This window comes from Plectropomus leopardus, chromosome 7 (assembly GCF_026936395.1).
Source record: "Plectropomus leopardus strain MGB_pleo_1.0 chromosome 7, ASM2693639v1, whole genome shotgun sequence".
In the NCBI taxonomy this organism is placed as follows: Eukaryota; Metazoa; Chordata; class Actinopteri; order Perciformes; family Serranidae; genus Plectropomus; species Plectropomus leopardus.
The window spans coordinates 11467797-11490706 of NC_142182.1; the positions used below are offsets into that span (position 1 = coordinate 11467797).

At 40.2% G+C, this 22910-nt stretch overlaps 1 protein-coding gene across 2 annotated transcripts; it reads right to left on the reverse strand.

Annotated features, from left to right (window-relative positions):
* Nucleotides 1–647: 647 nt before the first annotated feature.
* Nucleotides 648–17351, reverse strand: LOC121950175 (lysine-specific demethylase RSBN1L-like). Of its 2 annotated transcripts, none has more exons than XM_088079936.1 (8): nucleotides 16838–17351; nucleotides 16459–16578; nucleotides 14548–15218; nucleotides 5109–5246; nucleotides 4829–4971; nucleotides 4456–4623; nucleotides 4264–4372; nucleotides 648–3115 (listed from the first exon to the last, which is right to left on the reverse strand). In XM_088079936.1, the coding sequence occupies exons 1-8, from the start codon at nucleotides 17325–17327 to the stop codon at nucleotides 1481–1483; spliced, it is 3474 nt and encodes a 1157-aa protein (XP_087936062.1). In that variant the 5' UTR covers nucleotides 17328–17351; the 3' UTR covers nucleotides 648–1480. The 2 variants fall into 2 exon arrangements, with proteins under 2 accessions (XP_087936062.1, XP_042352030.2); XM_042496096.2 differs by having other exon boundaries at nucleotides 4264–4375; nucleotides 16838–17350.
* Between the last annotated feature and the right edge of the window lie 5559 nt (nucleotides 17352–22910).

Genomic DNA, 22910 nt, shown 5'->3' on the forward strand with positions numbered 1-22910 from the left:
TCTGTTGTTGAAGTTCGCCCTTTTTTGGATTCTGAAGTTAACGTGGAGGCATGCCAGAAAAACTGTTTACTTCCCGGTGAGTGATTGACACTTTTTTTCGGGTGAGACATTATTTAAAGACAAATGCTGAAGCCTTAACCATTTGAAACCTGAGTAAACTGACTTGATTTCCTTAAAAAAAAAAAAAAAATCAGTGAAGAAGGCAATAAACAGTTTAAAAGGCAATGGCTGAAAAAATGGGGAAAAAAAAATACTAAAAAGATACAAGAAAATTACCTGACAATAAGCACCAAAAAAGGAAAGAAAAAAAACAAACATGACTTGAAAACATTTAATTAAATATATATTTTTGTATTTTCTTCTGTAGTGATGTAATTATATAGTTTTGTGGATATTTCATGTAATTTTTGTTATTGTACAATTTTCTAGTAATCCCACCATTTTTAATCTAGTTGTCAGGTTAATTTTTTCATCACCTTGTCTTAATTTATTGCAGTTTGCTCTGAATTTCTTATTAAATTACCCCTTTCCCCATTTTTTGGGAATAAATCAAATCCATTTGCTGGAGTTTAAAATGGTTAAATGCTTGTTAAGGCACTAAGGTTTCAATGATACACAATGCAGTGGAGACATTAACACCAAGACCGTGTTTTTGAACCATTTATTGAGAGGTTCTGATCAGAGTATAAATCACACTACCAAGTCTTATCTTAGGAAATAAAATGTATTTACAACAAAATTTTCACATACATCAGTTTCAAATAAAAACAGACAGTAAATGATATAAATAAGTTCTATGGAAAATAAAACTTGTCTTACAAAAAATATATGCAATTTCTGTATACATTTTCTCACATTGGTGCTAATAACATCTATACTGTACAGTTTTGGTACATACAGTATCATTTACAGCCCTGTGTGAGTCAAACAACGTCCAGTCTGAAAACAACTACTTGCTCTGATTTTTTTGGAGTGTTATAAACAACAAACCCCATAAAGCGACATGGCAAAGAGGATTTCAGCAGGAGCTTGGTGACTTGCTGCAATGTCCCAAACAGTGAACGTAGTTAATTCCTATAGCAGGGAGTAAGGATGGTTGTTTTCAGATTGGCTAGTCCAGTACCTAAAATAGGTGCTTTAAGAGCGAAGCTAAGTAGTGCACAGGCACCGACACATGGGTCACATAACATTTTTTATATAGAGCCTACATACATTCGCTAACAAACGTGAAGTGAGCTACTTAGCTTACATTCTTAGGCACTGATAAAATACTTGGAGAGTGCATCCTTTTTTCACTGCGTCACTGGAGTAATGTGTCTGCAAAGAAATGGAATGCACCCCGCTCGTCGATTTAAAAATTATAAAGACCAGTTGATGTCTGGGAAAAAAAGGATGCATTTTCAAATACTTTAACAAAGCCTCGGCGTAAGTTGTACAGTAAAAAAAAAAAAAAAAAAGAAAAAAGAAGACATCGAGACATTCATATGAAGAAGTCTTTCTGTGTTTGGGGCGTGTGCGTTTTTAGGGGCTGTTTTAACGAGTGCTGCTGTGGCCGAGTGTCCTGTAGGTGTGTGGCAGGTTTTCCCTGCGCCGAGTCCTTTACTTTTGGACTTTTAGAGGGAACAACTGTCCGACTGTCAGATCCAGGCTTAGAGGAAGAGCCTCGAGAGTCACTGTGATGGTGCGTCTTAGGCCGGCTGTCTGTGAAGGACAGAGCCAGAGTCTGGTGAGCCTCCATCGGCTTAAAGAGGTCAAAGGTGATGAGCGTCCGTGGTGGTTTGTGTTCTGGTGGCGCAGGACCAGATGACTTCTTCCTCTCCTCTTTGCTGATGACGTCTTTTTCCTTCTTTGCGTCTTTCTTAACCTGAATGTTTGCAGGTTTAACCGTCTTCCCCTCGTCTCTCGCCAGCTTCGCCTGCGCCCCCTGCGACGTGTTGCCCTCCCTGTGCCCGCTTTTCTCCTTCTTCCCGTGTGAAGACTTGTGTTTATGCAAACAGGCGTCCCGAGCGTCCTCTCTGTGAGACGGTCCCCTGTCTTTATCCTGCTCTTTCTCTCTCTTGACGTGGGGTTGTGTCTTTGAGTCCCACTCCTTGGCCCACTTCTCGTCTCTCTGTGCAGGCAGGGGCGTCTGAGAGGCTTTGCTGCCCTCTTTCGTCCGTTCCTCGTCCTCTTTTTTCCTCAGCGGTTGCGTCGGTACACCGCTCTCTCTTCCTCCCTCCGCCTTAACTTTCTCCTGCTCTCTCTGCCTGTCCTTCTCTCTGTCCCTGTCCTTCCCCCGATCCTTTTTATCTCTTTCCTTCTCCTTACTCCGATCCTTGTCCTTCTTCTCTTTGACCCTCTCCTTTTCGTCTTTCTCTCTTTTTCCTTTCTCTTTTTCCTTTTTGATTTGCGGTGTGTTGTAACTGCTCGTTATGCTATCTTTAGTTTTCTCTTTTAGACCCGGTACGGTCGTCTTTTGCTGCTCCTCCACATCATTCTCCTTCCTAATCTGCGGTAGTGATTTTAAGGACACATTGTCCACTCCTCCCTCCTCGTGGCCCTTCTGCGGTGTCTGGCATGTGTCTGCTCCTCCTTCTCCCTCTTCCTTACCATCCTCTTTCTCATCTTCCTCACTTTTAGGCTCCATTAGTGAGTGAGCGAGCACACTTTCGTCTCTGTCCTTCTTGGCGAAAGGTGGAGACTCCGTGGTTGACAACCCCTTCATCTCGGCCCTGTCCTCCTGCTCCTCCTCCTCGAAAATCTGTGTCGGAGTGTGTGAGGGCGGCCCCTCCCCTTCCTCGGCGTCCTCGTCCTCCAGCTTCGTCACCGTCTGTGCAGCGGGCTCACACTCCTTCCCCTCAACCTCTTCTTCTTTGATATGAAGTGTTGCTTCTCCAAGTGTGCACTTCTCCTCTTCCTTCACCTCCTCCTCTTCCTCCTCCTTCTCTTCGTGTTGGTGGTACTGTTTGAGCCGGATGTGCCAGGCCAGGCTGCAGACAGCCGACACGGTTTTGAACTGGTGGACAACTCCTCTGGGGATGAAGTAGATGTCATTGTGGTAGAGCTGGATTCGGGCGTATCGGATCCCCTCCCTCCTCAGCTGGTTCAGCTTGGCGTCATCGATCCACTGGACGCACTGTGGAGGCAAAGACGGAAACATGAGACGCCGCAATCCGTCAAAAATGAGCGAATATTTTAATGCCTGTGTGGAGGAAAGACAAGAACTGAGTCTGATCATGTCTGGCACAGGCTAACAGTATTACAGTGTGAAATTCCTCTACTCCAAATTGATTACGAAGAGAAAACATGGCATGCACTTGAAGGGACAGTTCACAGAAAAAAAACATATTTTTCCTCTTGCTTGCAGTGCTATTTATTCTAGATTGTTTAGGTTTGAGTTTTCGAGTGTTGGAGAATCAGTCAGAGATGTCTGCCTCCCCAATATAATAGAACGAGATGGCACTCGGCTCGTGGAGCTCAAAGCCCCAAAAAACACATTTAAAGAACTCATGACCCGGTTACTCGAAATAATCCACAGACCTTGTTGTGAGCAGTTTCATGCAGGAACTATTCTGTACATGTTTTTTTTTTTTTTTAAATCGCAGGCTATTCTGGACGACTTTTCTGTCTATAAGAGGCTGTACGAGGCTGAATTTGCATTGTGTAAAACAAAACAAAACAAAAAAACACAATTCATTGTAATTTACTTCTGAAATTCAACAATTAATCACGGCCTACTTTTTGCACTTTGAACATCTAAAGCTCTTCCTGCAAATTTATTTAGGATAAGCGCTTTGACATCACCATCTTGTTTTGAAGGGGGTCCAACTCAGTGCCATCTACTTCCATTATACTGGAGAGAAGGCAGACATCTCTACGGCTGAAATTTTAAACTCTGCAACTCACACCAACACAATCTAGATCCATAAATACAAGGTACAAAGTAGCTTTATTAGTCATACTTTAAATATAGTTTAAAAAAAGAAATTATAATAGCACTAAGGAAAAGAGGAAAACCTTTTTTTTATTTGAGGGTGAACTGTCCCTTTATAGCTGCATTAGTTGACTTATATATATATATATATATATATATATATATATATATATATATATATATATCCAATATTCACCCTCGTAGCTCTATTTTTAGTCTCTCGAGGGGAGTATCTGTCTCTTTAGTGAATAAATGCTCTTCTATGTTTAATACATTTTATCACGCAAGCAGAAAAAAATTCCATTCACACCGCTGCATCATACGAGGCACGAATATTAGCTCTGACCCACCTGAGACAGCGGAGGTTCGTGGAGGTCCAGCTGCAGCCTCATGACCACATCTGGGAAATCTCCCGCGTGGAAACACACAACGTCTTTGGTGATCCGGGCGGGAGCATCACTGCTGTAGGGCCAAACGTTCTGTTTACTGATCTAAGGTTGTATTCTATGTAAAAGTGTGAAAAGACGTCACTGCGTACTTACTCCTCTCCACAGCGCACAGCCTTCAGCACACCAACAGCAGCAGTAGTTTGTCTCTCGAACCCCTGACCGATGTGGTCCGCGTGGGCTCTCGTCCGATCCTCAAACAGCATCTCCCTGGGCTCGCTGGCTCTAGGTAGATACTGCAGGTTCTTTATCTCATTAGTGGACCTGAAAAACATTTACACACAGCAGTTAGGACACATTCAAAGAAAGCATGATTACGTACTTGTACGTGGCATGTGGAGACGGGAAAAAAGCGGAGAGTTTGCATTTGGCTACGTCAGCTTTTCTTCACACAAGAAACTGAGGATGCTGGTGAGACTGTGACAGCTGTGCACTGGCAAACATTTACACACTCAAAATGTCAACCCACCTTTTCCTTTTGAAGGGTGATTTTGGCATGTCTGCCATAGGGATCATCTGTTCTCCCGGTCTGACCCACATAATGGGACCGTCGTCGCTCTCAGTGGGGCTCTGCAGCCGCAGACTGGAGAACGTTCCCCAGGGCAGAGTCCGCTGCATAAACACAGGGGGAGAAACTTCCGAGTTACATAATGAGTTGTAGCCATACACGGGCGAAATGAGAGACAGGTGTTCGCGCTTCCGCTGTCTGTAGGAGTGTGTACACACGCAGACACAACAAACACACTAACCTCCAGAAAGGGAGATTCCTCTAACATGCTGATGAACTCGGGGAAGTAGTCTCCGACTTCTTCGTCCACAGCACCGACCAGACTGACCTGCCGCATGGCCCCGGCACGGTACGTTCCCTGGGAATAGGTCCGCTTCACCTGCAGGGTGGGGACATGACATTTACTTTACTGCTGAGACATTTTCCAGTACCATAAGTCACACAATGACACAAACTAACCAACTGATCAGAGGCAGCTGAACACAAATACTTTTATTCTGCAAAATAAAATGACTGTTTCTGTCAAAGGAGTCTGGTGGCTGTGGAAACAGTAAAATATATTTTAGCCAACTAAAACCCAGTACCACCTAAAAAAAATAATAAATTAAACAAAAAAAATTAAAGTTTAGGTGCACACTTAACCTCACAGCCTTTCGGTGGGGAAGTGAGGCCGTTTTATCACCCTTGTCACAGCCATCCGACTATATTGACAACAGTAATTTTACCTCACAGCACATGGGAGTTGCTGGTCTACCGCTGATTTGATCGGTTGGTTTGTTTGTGTTATGTGACTTTCTAAACTGAACTAATGCAACGTCCTCAGCAATACGTGAGGTTATACGTGGGTACGTTTATGGGGAGAGAACAGCTTGGGAAAATAGCATTTTGATGCTAAAACACACATATTTCAACCCAGATTGGAATGATAGTATATGAATAAACAACACCACTGAAAGAATTATAGAAAAACTTTTTTTAATGGAGCTGCAATTTACCATAAATAGTGTGACCTTTCCACTGCACCTGCCTTTAATAAAGCACACAATACTACTACAATCAGCATCTATTTACTCTTAAACACAAAGATTTAGGTCTTTAGTGAACTTCCAAGACACTCAGCAGTCATCAAGAGAGGCAAATGTCAACGCACAACAAATAAAAGGTGAATGAAAAACCATCTTACTGAGAAATTGTTGACAGACCAGCTTAATTTTCAAGCAATGTAGATACCACTATCAAATCTTGGCAACCAGACTAAAAACAAAATCTAGGCTGTGCTGAATAAAGGTCAACATTAAAGTGACCACTCCAACAGTGTGAGAGAGCTTTCATGAAGCAGGACTGATGCCCCAGAACAGCTCATAAACCTTTATTATGTGTCAAAATAAAAGAAATTCAACTCTGATCATTTTGAAGCTTTAGTTTGTGGTTGTCTCACTGCAAGGTGTGTCATATTTATTATGTGTATATGTTGATCCTCACCACACATGATGGTAAATGTGTCCTCTTTCTCCATACCGCAGTTACATTGCATTAAATCTGTTTATTTACCCAGATGTAACTTATAGTGCAAAAATGCTTAGTTTGCATAGGAAATAAAATATACCCAATACATATATATGCCATATATACAATAAACTACTGTATATGTAAGTATTACAAATAAAGCGCTCAGGTCATCTTATTGGACTCCCATTTTACCCAAGTTTAATGTACTTTCATCAGGACGAGGATTTTACCTCCCAAGATACAACTCTAAAGAGAATATGAGATCTTTATTTATTTTTGCACTTTTTCTGCTAAATGTAATTTGGTCTGTTAATAGCTCAATATGCGTCAGGGTTTCTGGCATCTTCTTCACTGATTTTATTCTTGTGTTTCTTTTTTATACTTGCTGTTTTTCTGATTTATTGCTGTGCTTTTCTTATGTTATTATTATTGACTGCTGTCTGTAGGCCAAGTTGACCCTCTGGGACATTAAAGCTTCCATTTACACAAACAGCAATATAGTAAAATACCGTACATGTAGAGAAAAGAGAGGTGCAATTACAGATGATGGTGCAACCCACGAGTGAAGTGTGTGGTACTGTTACACAGTGTAGCAGAGAGGGGCTCCTGATGTGCTCTCAAGGCTTCCCCCTGATGTCAGATGCTGCCTGTGCTCCATTAAAATGGATGGAAATATTCCTGTTTCTCTTGAAAGAATTTGGGACGAGCAACATTAAGATCCTAATGCGGAGAAAATGAGCAGAAGGAGCCAAAAAAACTGGAACAGGATTGTGCTACACTGAAAGGCAAAGTATATCACAAAAACATAAATCCCAATACAGGATCTACATCCCTCAGTCTGGTCCATGAGATACTCCAGGAATATCGTGACAAACCTTCGAGGGGACATGCTGGTATCTTTAATACTAGAAGGCTTAATAAAGTAGCCTACTGGTCGTGAATGCGGACTGATGTGAAAAACTTCACTAAGCACTGTGTTGTTTGTCAAAGTCAGGAATCAGACGATCAGAAACCTGCCGGAAAAAATCCAACGCACCAGACCAATCAGAGGCCCTAATGAAATGCTAGGTATTGACTTTATGGGTCCCCTGCCGAGAGGTCCAGAAAGACAAGAATAGCTGTTGGTGATGGACAGCGAGCTGTGATGGCACAAACAGTTGCTCAATTCCTGAGGAGGGAAATCTTCAGGATGGGGTGTACGGGTTAAATCTGGTCTGACAGAGGACCCCAGTTTGTGACTGTGATTCCCAAGCTAACCACGGCCCATCGCCCTCAGACTAATGTGACCGAGAGACTGAGTCGTACTTTAAAATGTACGATTGCCTCATATGTGAATGACAATCATGGCAAATGGGATCAACACCTTCCAGCATTCAGATGTGCTATAATCTCTGCTGTTGGAGAGACCGCAGGGGTAACCGCTGCACAACTGCAAACTGGCAGGAAGCTGAGCGGTCCAATCGACTCAGTTCTGCACGGAAAATGTTTTCCCCCGATGCACCTGCTTATGATGCTGCTCAGCATCTTAACCATCTCCAAGCAGATGTTGAAGAAAATATGAGAAAATCAAGACAAAGAAAAATCAGGAATTACAACAAAAACTGCCATAATGTTGTTTTTTAAACCCAAACAGATATTATGGGTTTGAGATTTCTCTCAGTCAAGTGCAAAGGAAAAGCCCACAACTAAGTTAACCAAAAAGTGGAAAGGTCTCTACCGTATAGTTTCACAGCTTGGACCTCTAAACTACCAAGATGTTTTGGAGGATACCATTCAGCACACAAGATGCATGTTTGCAACCTTAAACTCTTCTACTGTAGCGCTGAGGATTTGGAGCATCTGGAGACGAAAAATACTAAATATCCAACAGGAAAGTTTAGAGGAGGAAGATTTCTTAGAGCTCCTGCACGGATAGTCTACAGAAGATATGCAAGTCACTCAGTGCATTTCCATGCACAGATTGAGTCGAGCTACGGTTATAGCTCGATTAGACCATTTAATTAGACCTCTGTCCTTGTCCCAGTATACAAGCAGCGGGGGAGAATCGATTTATTGACAGAAGTATGTCGACTCCACCACAGATGGTGGCAATATGCTCCCTTTCGGCCAGTGGCTTTACACCAAATCACAATGTTTATTTTACAATAACTTTGAGGTAGAAAACTGCCGCACTGGTACATATAATTAAACTGCACTGAGCAAAATCTGTCTTCATTAATTAGTTTTAAGCCACCTAAAACAATCTAGCAGTTCAAGTATATGTCGTATTTATCATACTTTCTCCACTTTTTCTTGCTGTAAGACAGCCTTTACCGGTGGGGATTTGAAGCTGTATTATCAGAAACACCATCATTTTCCTCCACTGAACTGAAGTTGCTGATCTGCTGCTGCCTCCATTGGCTGTTGTGTAACATAAAGAGCAGCAAAAAACAGTTTACGCTTAAACTGACACTGATTTTTTAGGATATATTTTGCTGTGGCCCCGTCCAATACTACATTGAAGGAGAGGAGGGGGGGGGCTGGGGTGTGACTTTTAATTTAAAATAAATATAAAATATTACCATTTAAAGTTGATGGCCCTCACATAAACCAATTTTTTTTTAAAAAAATCCCTCCTTGGTGCTTTTTAAAAAAAAAAACAAAAAAAAAAACCAAACAAAACACTGACACGTTTTGCACCACCCCTCCCCCCCTCATAAATAATGAACAGTCCCTATCCCTAACCACTGAGAGAGGCTGGAGCGGCGACCAGGAACACGTGCAGAACACCTGGGCCGGTTAAAGTACGACCCAGGTGTTTACAGGACAGAGCAGCTCGACTTCCAGCTGACTTATTTAGGTAAATTTAATTCAGCTCGATAAACTCGATAAATTTAATTCAGAACAATTTCAGTCAAACTACCACGTTTAGATGTATTTCAAAACACATGATTTGACTTTTTCTAACATCATGTAAAAGTACGGACTGAGCCACCGCTGAGCAGAAAGGGGAACCGGACAGAGAAGTGCAGAGCAGTCCTTCACAGACGCGGCAGGAGAGGAAGGCGGGGAGAGAGAGGAGATAATGAGGCACACCTGTGAGCCGGGGGAGGGAAAATCAACCAACACAGGCTGCAGGAGGACAGAGAGGAGTGAGAGCGGCACAAGGAGAAGAAATTCAAAAAGTAAAGTGAGCGGTAGTTAAAACAAGGATCGACTCGATGTAAGCTTTTTGGACACCGAAGCTTCTGAAGGTGTGCTGATGTGTGGAGCAGGTGCGATGGATCGACTCTTCATCTGTGGCCATCAGATAAGTCTCCTTGATACACTCACTGAACTGAACTGAGAGGAGCCGAGCTGCATCTATAACTACACACACACACACACACACACACACACACACACACTCACAGAGTCTTCCTTTAACCGATTTATTGAAAAGTTATAATTTTCAGTTTGGACTCAGAATTTGAACGTTATCTTTTTGAATTAACAGACATTTGATGTGGGATGTGTTGTCTTTGACTATTAACTTTTATCATTTGACTGGAGTGAATACATAAGTTTAACTGATGCATGAGATGATACTTTGCGTTTTTATTTTCCCGTCACGTTTTGTAGCTGCGGCTGCTAGTCACCAGGGCAAACTCCTTAATGAGTTTTAAATTAACACTTTTCTTAAAAAGTGTTTATTCTCCTGTCTGGTGAGTAATTCTTTGAACATTTGGGGATAAAACTATGTTACAAAACAACTGCAAACAAAAGAAGAAAGGTTCACCTACATTATAGTATGACTGTGTTACTATAAACTAAACTATATATAAATTCTTTGTGAAATTCTTCTTTAAAAATTGTATGATGTGATGACAACAACAGGTGTAACAGTTAAATGTTGGCCTTTTAAAAATGACAGATAATAACACCAGATGCTGACTAAATTGATATGGCCCTTAAAATGTTTATATAACTACTGCCAATGAGGTGACATTGCCAAAAACAGTTCATAAAATTTGGATCTTTAGAAAAACTACACCCAACTGAGGCAGAGCAGAGTAAAATTTTACAAGACTTCCAAGTCTAAATGTTACCACGGGTCAAACAACTTTATGAAGTGTGAAAGTAAGTCTTAACAGCTAAATAAAAGTTTTGAAATCAAATATTTCCTCTACTCTTGCGTTCTAGTCCGTCTCAGGTGACCACGGCTGCTGTCTGCTCTCTGCAGGGGCACGCCATCCGTTAAAAGCTGCATGATGAGAAAATATGCGACAAAGTTGCTGAATATCGCAAAAATAACATAACTTGGGATAAATAGATATTCCAGTGTAATCAGTTGTACCTTTCTGCTGCTTTCACTATACTGCTTGTTACTGTGATTGTAATTTAGTACAATCTCAGTCTGACTTATGTGTTTACATGTCCACTTTTAGTCGCACTAACTCAATAATTTGACTTTTCTGAACATCATGTAAATGTAGTGATTGTGAGCTTGCATCACACAGCTATTTACCTAACAAGTCGAGCCATTTCGGCGTCGGTGTGAGTTTTTGGGGATTGTTTAACGGCTTGGTGTCTGATGTTTGCTGCTGTGTTAACTCGTGCTAGCAAAGCAGACGTTTTTTGCGTAATGGAAGCGAGGGAAAGTTTGCTGATCCTTTCCAGCAGTGAAGAGGATTAACGTTAGTATGCAGTGAGGGGGGGTGTCTCTCATGTAGGTGTCCTCCTCTTCCTCTGAGTCATTAGCTTGCTGAGGGATGCTGTAACGTTAGTTGTCTTCCAGTATCAACATCATGGCATTGCCCTGGCAATGTCACACGACTCCGCTGTCTCATCTCTCCTCCCGTAGCGCCACGGCACTGTATTTAAAACATATTTTTAACTTTTTATTGAAAGCATTAAAATGCTTATCAGTGTTAATTAGATTTTTAAACTGCACCAATGTTCTGTTTTTCACCTTTTCTAAAATACTAATTTTTGTTGAGCTCAGTGAGTGTACATGACTTAGTTTACCACGAACACTACGATTAAAAATTGTTTAAAGTCACACCAAAAGAGATCTTTGTGAAGCTCTAAAGCAGAGATTCTCAAAGTTTGAAATGAAAACCCCCGGGGTCTGTGTCACACAGCCCGCAGGAACAAAACACTGTGAGAAAACTGTGCTGTGTTATTAAAAAAATCCACATTTAAGGCCTTTGAGCCAAGCTACGCAATAAAATACATGTAATCATGTACCCATCGCTTCCACATGTAAGCTTAGCGCCAGCAGAAAAACGCTCTTCATTCGGACACTTCACGTCAGTCTAACAGCAAACAGTCATGAATCACTCACAACTGGAGGGGCAGTGAACGCTGCTGCTGCTTAACCGTCTCTGTGACGTTAAGCCCAAACTGTCTAAATTAAGAAAATATGCAAACAGTTATATTGAGTTTGGTTTTATTGAGAACAGCAACAGGAAGAAAGGCACCATCTGCCTTATGTTGGTTGCAGAGAAAGTCATGATGCAAGACAAGCTCAAGTAATATCTGATTACAAAGCATTTGTCGTATCAGTGCCATCAAAACGGAGACCTTTGAAACATTTTCTTCCCAGAGATGGGTCCTTGGCCTGAATAATTTTAGGTTTTCCTGACCTAAATTGATTGTCTCAATTTCTAAAAATACATTTGCAAATGATGCTAGGATACAATCTGATTGCGGTGCAGGGTGGACGTTATTCTGTTTTTTTTTTTTAATTTGGAAGAAATATAATTCAGCTGACTGCTGTCTCAGATGGATCAGACTTCTTTATTCTTTATTGTGGTAGATTAAATATATTTTTTACTAATCATTAGAGTGGAAACAGCAATGCAATGGTGGACGCACTTCCTTTTGTGCTGTAAATTGAGCCTTAATTTTCCCGGGCTCGTACTCGGTGGCAGACAGATTTGCACAGTAAAGGCAAAGCTCATCTTAATCCAGATGGCGTTTTATCCTGTAGCCATTACATTGCGCAATCTGCATTTACTTAATAATTATAAATTAAAGCCAAAACAAACAAACCTACAAAAAAACTGTCTTTGTCCACTTTGATAATTCACTAGAAAAGCAAGTACTTGGTACTTCTTCAGACGTTTGTGCCTTATTATAAGAGTTGAGATTTATATATTTCTAAGGGCCCTGAAACACCAAGCTGACGGTCATGCATGGCCATGAGCTTCAGTCACCCGAAATCTGTGGTGAGTCCGGCACCGTTGGCACTAGTTGGCCGTTGTTGGTCGTTATGACCGAAGTGAGAAAAGCAAACAGCTAAAGTCAAGAAAGTGTGAGACCGAAACTAGTTATATTACATTACTTTTTTATCCATTGAGCTTTTTGGCAGAAATGCTTTGTAATTATGTGTTATTGTTCACTTGTGCACAGTAAATATTTGTGCAACATCAGGTCGTGTTGTTAATGTGCTAACTAGCTAACTAGCACGGTGAATCCATCCTGTTGGTCTTCCGGTTTCCCATTTTAATTATTAAACAACCGCCGCTTGCTGATATGGAGAGTTATTTCCCCTCATGCAGGCACAGAACCAGTCGGCTGTTGGCTGTAGTCTTTGTGGTGTGTTCAAGCGCAACTTTTTAGCAGAGACAGAGGCGATGCATGGCGACACAACTGTCACTTTGACGCCACTAGTTCTTGGTTTGGTGTGTCTTAGCACATGTGCAGAGGGGAAACGCTCTAAGTCCAAAAAAAATAAGACTGCAGGTTTCTGATTATAAAAGGTACTGTTTTATTTTAAACAAATGCTTCATAAAAACATTTGTCTCCGATTGAGCAGCCTGCACCGGCATTCAGATTTTATTTTCTGATCCATGCCTGGCAAAGTCCTATTTTTATCCTGTCAAATTAACTCATATCGCAGGTTTTTACGTTAGATTTAGAATTTTAGATTAGTTTGACCTCTGTTTGACTTTCTGTTTGAAATGAAAAAGTCAAAGAGAATTATTTCTTAACAATTCAGTACAAAAGGAAAGTGATCAGAGACTCAAAGATCAAAACGCAGCCAAGTAAAAGCGACGCTGGAGATCGTCTCCCATGAAGCAAAGGGATAAAAACAACACAGACCAAACCGAGACCACTATGACGGGTTTCTGCAGCTTAAGGCAAGGCAGATTTAAGACTTTTTAATGCCACTCAGAATTAAGTTCAAGATCGGTTTTCTACTAACCAAATTTGAAAAAGGACAATTTTGTTTTGCCCAAATGTCTAACATAAAACGTGACTTTTTTTGTCCAGTGAAAAAGTTAGATTATCTACGTCAAATGTGTCCTTTTTAGAGTGAAACACATGGACGACAATGGACATGTTATCTTGTCATAAAGTTATCTATTTGGTTAACCAACAAAGTGGGAAATATCTGGTATTTCAGGCTGTTTTTCTGGATGATTTTGTGTTTCTCAATCTGCACGTGAGAGTCCACAGCTTCGATTCACATCATGACGAGTTTAAGAAAAAGACTTTATTAAATTGTTTAGCAAAAAGAAATAAAGTTACCAATTATTTTTGAGATTTCACAATACAACATGAGAAAAAAATCATCAAATCCTGCTTCCCATGTCTAAGACTTTTAAAAGATTGTCAGTCTAACACCAATTGAGGCCTTATTTCTAGATTAATAAATTTAACGCCTTTTAAGACTTTCTAAGGATCAGTGGGAACCTTGTCTGAAACGGTTGTCCCGGATGGTTGCCGTCGCCTTTACGAAGCCTTCAATAACCTTTTGACGCCAAAGACAATTTAACTCTCCTCAGCAGTATATTTAAAGGCCGACATGAAAGCACAACTTCATCTGAGGGGGCCGTTATCACTAACAAGCGCTCTAACAGAGAAGATCTCCAAAAAACCTTTATGATAAGTGACAAACAACGAGACAAACAGCATTACTGCTCCACCAAACAACCCCGACGCTGGAAGACTTTGAGCACAGGATTGAAGACGGAGGAGTAAAGAGCTCTATGCACCAACAGCCTGGACAAAGACTGACACGCCGATAACGTGAAAACACCAAACAACTGTTGATGTGTTGTTTCAGCGTGTGGCAGTCGAGTCTGAGCTGCTCACACCTCCAGACTGCAAACTGACACTTCACAGTGTCCAAGTGGACAGTTCTGCATCCTCTTACGAGCAGAGCCTTCAATCCATGTTGTCTACAACAAAAACAGTCTCACCTGAGAGTGGAAGTTGGCCATGGTTGTCGTCTCTATGTCCTTCTTCCCGAGCACCTCCATCTTTACTGGCGCGTTGGGGAACTTGTAGGAGAAGTAGTCCAGGAAGTCTGGGAGGTAGGATGCCGCTCCGTGGATGATTCCCATCACAAAACACGCAGCCTGGGCCTCGTCCTCGCTGAACGACAGGGTCACAAACTCCTGGGCGAAACGCTGCAGCTCAGCCGGAGACAGGCAGGAGAGATGCTCCATGTAGGCGTGCGCCACAGACGCCCCTCCGTTGGCCTGCTGCTCGATGTGGATCAGACGGCCAAACTCCAGACCTGACAGGCCCGGCGCTGGGGTGCAGTGGAGCGGGGAGCTGTAGCCGAGCCTGTCCCTGACCGCGGAGGAGATGGAGGTAGCGGCAGTGATGGGGGGATCCTGGTGGTGTTGTGATGCAGCGGTGGCGTGGAGTAGACTGCTGCTGTTGTTCCCGTTAATTCGACCGAGGAACTCGGGCAGACCCAGAGACACTCCTGAACACACCGTCTGGCACGAGCGATGGTACATTTTGGGTCGGCTGTGTCTCTCCTTCACCCGCTCGCCGTCTTTGTGCTTCTTTTTCTTCTTCTTCTTGAGTTTCTTCAGCAGGAGGTCTTCCTCAGAGCCAGCTTTGGGCTTCTCCTTAGACTCTGTAATGGAAGATAACAAATTTAACACTAATGTTGTGCATCATGTAAGGCCCATACAAGGTTCGTGTTTTTCTGGACCAAATTTCAAAACTTTTCAATGACTTTTCAAGGACCTATAATAACTTTTTTTTTCTTCCCCTACATGCCTGGCATTTTTCAGTCATAGCAGATCTAAACTCTTCAAATGTAGTTTCAGTAAACTGGAGGAAGAGACGGAGCAATGAGGAAACTTATGTGATGTTACAGAAACGTCACACATCGACAAATATTAGCGCTACGTTACCTCGGCAGCTGTAGAGAATGAATTTGCCGTTACATTAAATAGCGATAATGGTTATCCTCATAAGTTCACTGTAACAATGTCATTACACAAAAAAATCCAGGACTTTTATTAAACTTTCAACGACTTCTAGTTATTTCAAGACTAATTCTATAAGTAAACTTTGACAACTTTATGTACAAGTAAGGACACTTCGAACTAAGTAGTTTTAATGTTACTGTTCATTGGTGCATGGCACGTGTTTGTAATTTGCATTAACTATAAATTTATGGGACCTTCTCCCCTCTTATAAATGTATATTTCATCACATTTCTTACACATGGTCATTTTTGGACTAATTTTCTACAATTAGAGGTGAATTCAGCAAAGGCCCTCAGCTACACCTTTAATACTTGTCCTAGCTAAGTCCCAAATGTCTTAAAATCCTAGAAATGTCCTTAAATACTAAAAATGTCCTAAAATCCTAAAAACATCCTTAAGTGTTAAAAATGCCCTAAAATCCTATAAATGTCCTCAAATACAACATACCTCCTAAAATCCTTGAAATGTCCTAAGATCCTAACAAGTACAAATACTAATACAAATACTAAAAACATCCTTAAGTATTAAAAATGTCCTAAAATCCTAGAAATGGCTTACAATCTCAAAAACATCATAACGCCCTAAAAACATCCTAAAATCATAGAACTGTCCTAAGATCCTACAAATGACCTAAAATCTGAGAAACATCCTAAAATACAAGAAATTTCTTAAGTCTAGAAATGTCCTTAAATCCTAAAAACATGTATGGGGCTGTTGCAACTGGCCCCTGGCCACTTGTCATTTTGCAAAAGTGGCCCTCAAGCAAAGCAAGTTTATTATCCGCGTTGTAACGTTTTTAAGAGCCTACGATAATTCAAAGTTATCCCAGAATAATTAAAAATCACTGTTCATCCTAATTTATTGACGTGTCACCCCTACCTTTCTGTGGAGAAATCACGTCCCCGTTTTCCCTTGCAATTTCATGCACAGGTGGCAATTTGTGATTTTTCCACTCTTTGCTCTTCTTCTTCTCTCTGTCTTTCTCCTTCACACGGTGATCTGAGAGGAGCACAGGAGGAGGCAGAGTGAGGTGAAACGCTGCTACATCCATGCAGAGCAACACAACTGACGAACAAACATTTCCACGTGTATATAACACCATCTGGGCCTAATAAATACTGGGGCCTGTGGTGGAGAATATTATGTAATAATGTAATAAATCATTTTATTGCAGTATTGCTTCGCACACGGTGTTAAATTTGACGGTAAAGCGTTTGAGCTGAGAGCTGCGGAGGGCAGGCTGGCTGTGTTGTCCTACCTCTCTGTAGCATTTTCACGTCGCCGTTCTCGGTCTTTGTATGGCAGCTAGCTGGGCTCACTCTCTCCACACCAGCCGCGAAGCTCCGCTGCGCTTCACTGCCTTTCTCCTTCTCCTTGTGTCGTTTCTCTTTCGCCTTTTTCACTTTGTGAGGTGAGGCGAGGAAGTTGCTGATTTTGAAGATTTTCCGAGCGGGAGTCGCTGGCACCGCGGCGGCGGTGGAGTGGCTCGCCTTGGCCGGGCCGAAACTCCATTTCGCTGGGCTCCCACAACTCTGCTTCCCGTTGTGTTTTTCCCCTGCGCACACCTCTCCGTTCAGTTTCCTGTGCTTCAGGCCCTTCTCCTCCACCCGGACCTTCTTAATGGGCGGTGGGTAAATGTCGCTGGAAGACTGCGGTCGGCTCTCCGGCGGCCGTTTAGCGATCAGGGGTTTAGGGGAATTTGTTTTGCTGTTTGCTGCGAAATGCATGGAGTCCACGGCCTCGGCCATCTTGGAAGTTTCTATTTTTTACGGTTAGACGTAACTGGTGCGCGAGAGCCAGGCCGGGGGCGGGGCTTACCGAGTTACGTAGCGACGCACGGGGGAGGGAGAGCAGACTGTTTACAGCCTGCAGGATCAGAGGCAGCACTGTACTGCTCACTGTGCAGCTGCACTGACTGCAACATTAGTGTAAGGGACTGTTCATTATTTATGAGCAGCGTTGGGGAGGTTACTTTTATAACGTAATAGATTACAGATTACTAATTACCCTGTTAAAAATGTAATAAGCCACATAACTATTTTACAAGGTATAAGGTCGGGTTGACCGATATTGGTTTTTCAGGACTTATTAGTAGTTATTGAAACCAATATTTGGAATCGATATGCATTTCTAATAAAAATGAAAATCTTTCTGTCTTTATGCTGTCTAATATTTTCTGTCAATAATATTAACTCCAACACAAAACTTTGTTTTAATGCTTTTGGCAAATGTTGAATCAAAACTGAAACACATGCAGCAAATTCCCAGCAACTTTTTTTTATTAAGTTAAGTTTAAAGTTTAAATAAAAAATGAACATCTGAAAATAGATCCCTGAGGTTTTTCAAAATAAAAATTCTAAGTTTAAGTAAAATCTGCAGTGGTCTGGGTACGAGTCCAGCCTGTGGCCCTTTACTGCATGTCATTCCCCCTTCTCTCTCCCACCTTTCCTGTCAATTTCTGACTGTAGTGCCAATAAAGGGAAAATGCGCCAAAAAATAATCTTAAAAAAAAAAAGACGTAGACATAGATAACGGCCAAAATACCAAATATTGGCCCAGATAATCCGCCAGGATTTTTATCTGTCAACCTCTAGCACAAGGTACAAAGTACTTGTTAGATTTATTTGGGCTTTTTAAAACAGTGGCATCTAGTGGTGAGGTTGCAGATTGCATCCAAACTAAACATGCGTGTAAGAGGACTATGTTTGCTGGCCTGAAAATGCAAGTAACCCTGTTGAAAGCACAGATGTATTAAGAGACCGTATTTGAGGTGAGACACTGTTCATTCCCATTTAAGTTGCTCACACAAGTTCACACATGAAACCAAAAAAGCTCTACTTCCGCAGTGTGAAATTACCGAGAGCCCATAGAGCAAAAGCACTAGAGGCTTAGATTGGCTAGTTGCAGCCAAATAGCTAACTTCCGGATTTGCGCTCTGCTAACTTGAATGGGGATGAATTGATTGAATCTTGCGGCTCTTCCAAATGTTATCAGACCAAATTGATCAAGTATTAAAACAGGTCATTTGTAGGAGTTTGACACTCAAAAACACTATCCACTGATTTACAGACGTCTATCTTTTTCTTTTTTGGTTCAATGGCATCACATGACAGTGTAATTACACTTTTGGCCACTATGTGAAATTGGCTTCAAATCCTGGCATTGTTCCTGGGGCCTGATCTAGAGCCAGTCATTATGTTTACATGAACAGTTAAGTCAGTTATAGCTCGATTAGGCCATTTAATCTGACCACTGACCTTGTGCCAGTATACAAGCACCCGGTAGAATCGATTTGTTGATGGCAGTATGTCTGACTCCGCCATGGTAGGTGGTGATACGCCTCCTTTCAGCTAGTTGCTATTTGACAGTTGACCTGTTACATCACATACCATAAAAGTTAATAAGTCGCAAATGGGTTGCTTGTCGAACTGTGAAAACATGAATAACTTTTCGGCGCTGTACACTCCGTACATACTTTACGCTTGTTTCATTTTCTTCCCTTCGTCTTCGTCTTTTGTTTTTCCCGGCTTTCTTCTTTGAATTTATGCTGTTTGACTTCCAGGTCAAAGCCCAGTGTGGCGACTATGGAGCATGTGCAGAACACCTAGGTCAGTTCAGGTTCGACTGTGGCGCACACACGAAAGAGTAAATCGACCCCCAACAGCATCATCGAGGTGTGTTAGTTCAACTTCGAGAAATTCAACTTATATGACTTCTATACAGTTGGACTAACATGTTTACATGGATATTAGAAATCCAATTTTAGTCAGACTTCACTATAATTCATCTTTTTCTAACGTCATGAAAACATGCTGAGTGTTTGGTTTGTCTGTTCTTGGCTACCGTAGAAACATGGCGGTGCAACATGACAATCTTTATGGAATAGGACCCGGTAACTATGTATATATAAACAGTTCATTTTAAGATAACGAAAACACAACAATTCTTATTTTCAGATGATTTTAAACAAAAGAAAAGACTAATTATATTAATTCAGTTTCTGCTAATATAATCCCCTAAATCCTGCAAACTAGACCTTTAAATAATAATTACATTGTTTTATTTATTTGTACTGTTGTTTCTGGGTGCTTTTTTAAATACCAGACAAGATAGGGGGGTTAAAATCTGTACAACATACTGTATGACAACAACAAAAATATCCACAGAAATCAAAAGTAAAATATGGATCAGAGAGAAAGAGGACTTTTTCAGGTGTTGCAACATTTTGTGAAAATGGTGTGGTGGTTACACTGTTAAACCCAATGAAGGGTTATATTGAACAATAAACAATAAAGTTCTCAAACAGAGATCTTATGTTTTCATCAGTCAATACTGAGATATTGATAAACTGAACAATGTTAAAATATTAGTATAAAGTGTAATGCTTTAACAACAAATGCACCACCAAAGTTTGTTTTTTTTTAAACTCAACATGTTCCATGACTTACTAAATGTGGTAAGTCTTATTAAAGGTAACTGGTACTTTACGAAAATGTTTGAATATATTTAGAAGTTTGTGATAGGCTTGTTAAAATGTCTGGAAATCAGCTTTAAGTTACTCATACAAATTTGTGTGTTGGTGAGATAATGTTGTCAAATATCCAACAATATTAGCTCACAAACACACAAATTTGATAAATAACTAAAGTAGTTTAATGGGTGCTTTTAAACAAGGTTTCTATCACTCTAGAGCACTGTAAAACAAAAAATCTGTTGTTTTTATGAAAAAAGAACACAAAAAGCTGTAAACAACTTTATGGGACAACCTGCAAATTTAACAATATAAAACTGTTGTAATTGCAATATTTTTACACTGTCTATCTGGAAGACAAAAATAAAATTCCATCATCAGTCACATTATGTGTAAAAACCCTCAAATTAAATTAATAATTAAAAATCTACACATCAGAAAATCCTGATCGTTTTCCTTTCAATTTCAAATAGCTGTTGTTGGCAGGTAAATAACTTTTTTTTTATCAATGTCCTAATATTTATGTGAAAAAAATGTAATTCATTTTCTAGAAAGAACATCAATAGAAAAGTTTAGGTTTTAAGGCACATTCAAAAATCCATTCTCAGCCTGCATATTTTTCTGTAAATCATGACACATGTGTTAAAGGTAACACCCCACACACACACACACACACTTTAAATTCTACAAAGAAATAATAACGTCTTCTTACTTTACTTTATTGTCTTACTTTAAAATGTACAGTTTTGTTTGGTTCAGCGCTTTGGTTCAGGCCACTGTTTAATTGTTTTTTTTATTTAGTTTTATGATGTCATGATTTCACAGCACTTTCCTGCTAATTAGATATTATTTTACAGTCACAAATAGAGAGAATGGAGAGATTAATGTATTGTATTTTTTCAAATGCTCACTAGATGGCAGTATATTTATGAAAATACACAAACAGGCTTTTTGTCCTGTGTGAAAATGATCTCATCTGTTGACCCTCAAAGCTGTGTTATCAGGGATCCTGCAAAAAAAGCAAAAATGTCATAAATGTTTGAAGGTGTCAGTTGAAAACAAATTCATTTCTGTTGCACAATAAGATGTGGTTAGTCACCAGTTTTACTACATCCAAGATCTAAGTACTGTTATAAACATTAAGTGATTAACATTTCAATACATTACCTAAAGGCTGTCTCTCATAATATACTAATATTGGATGAAAGTTATCTTTTTGTTATGACAGACAACAGAAACAAATCCTGCAAAGATGGAAAATTAAACTTCTCCCAAACGTTCAGTCAAACGGTCCTGTCTCTCAGTGCACATCCATTTAAATGCTCTTTCGTCCATATCTGCATCCACTAAAGTAGAAGTTTTAATTTGCCAGAGAGATTGGAAAGGTAGTGTACACAGTGTTCATCAGCGCTGACACTGGCTTACTCTAAAATGAGGTATGTTTATTTCTTTTGACCCAAATTGTTCGCTGGGTGAATGTTATACTCAGCACTGACACTTAAACAGTCGCCATAGAGAAGACAACGCAGTTTGCAGAATAATAAAGTAAAGTTTATTTTTGGTTCTTCATAAAAGGAGGCAGTGCAAATAGAATAATCCTTTAGAGCACCTTCAGCAGTGATGGAAAGTGCATTAACAAGTCTGAGCCATTTTATACCACTTCATACTTGAACTCCTACAATAAAGATATTGTGCTTTTTAGTTACTTTGCAGATAAGAATTTTACATACAAAACTTACAAAAGAGTTTATCAAATATGAGAATGAGCTGAGTAATTAACTTTTTGGCAGAGGTGTGGACTCGAGTCAGACTCGTGTCACAAATTTGATGACTTTAGACTTGATTTGGCAAAATAAAAAAAAGACTTGCAACACGACTTGGACTCCAATGACTTGTGACTTCACCTGAACTTTAGTCTTTTGACTTGAAAATACTTGATACCTTCCCCAAAGCCCAGATATTAAAAGATATGTTCCTTAAAATGTGTGCCATGAATCAATTATATTTTCCTTAACTTCCTGAATCAGCTAACGTTAACTCTAACATTAACGTTATTCATTCCCAGCAAGTCAATACTTAATTCCTCAGATCTGCTTTGAATCAACCTGATAACATTCAGTCAAGGTTCAGGATAGAGCCATGACAAAGTCCCATTAGCTCACTTTACTGAGCGCCCGTTACAAAAAAAAAAAAAACAAATACCAAAGATAATTTAGTTTGTTTGTAAAAACTATTCGTTGGTCTACAAAAACAAATTGCAGTATGCAAAATGTGCAAGTCAAAAATTACAAACTGAGACTGAACAACTTCCAAAAAAACTTGTTTTAACAAATAAATACACATTTTATGCATTAATTACTTAAATGTAAAATATTAGTATTCTGTTGTTAAAAAATATGTGACATTTGGTGAAAAGCCTTTTTTTAGGACTCCAAACTCAAAGTTTGGGATTTGACTTAGGACTTGTCAGTTTTCATTCTGGACTTGAGACTTACTTGGTCCCACCTCTGCTTTTTGATAAGTACATTTTGTTCATAATACTTGTGTAGTCAAGTGAAATTTTCAGTGCAGGGCTTTTACTTTTAATGTGATTTTTTCAGTAAAGATAAAGATAAAGTAAAGCTCTCAGTATGTCCCTTCACCACTGACATTCAGCATTTTAAGTTTTAGTTTTTAGTTTAGTTTTATCAACCTGAAGTCTCCTCTGAATATTAATTTGGAATAGGTCAAGGGGACATGTGCACATTTGTGTTCATTCAGTGTGTTTTATGCTCAGTAGTGGACAGTAACAAAGGGCATTTACTCAAGTACTGTACTTAAGTATGAATTTGAGGTACTTCTTTTTATGCCAATTCATTCT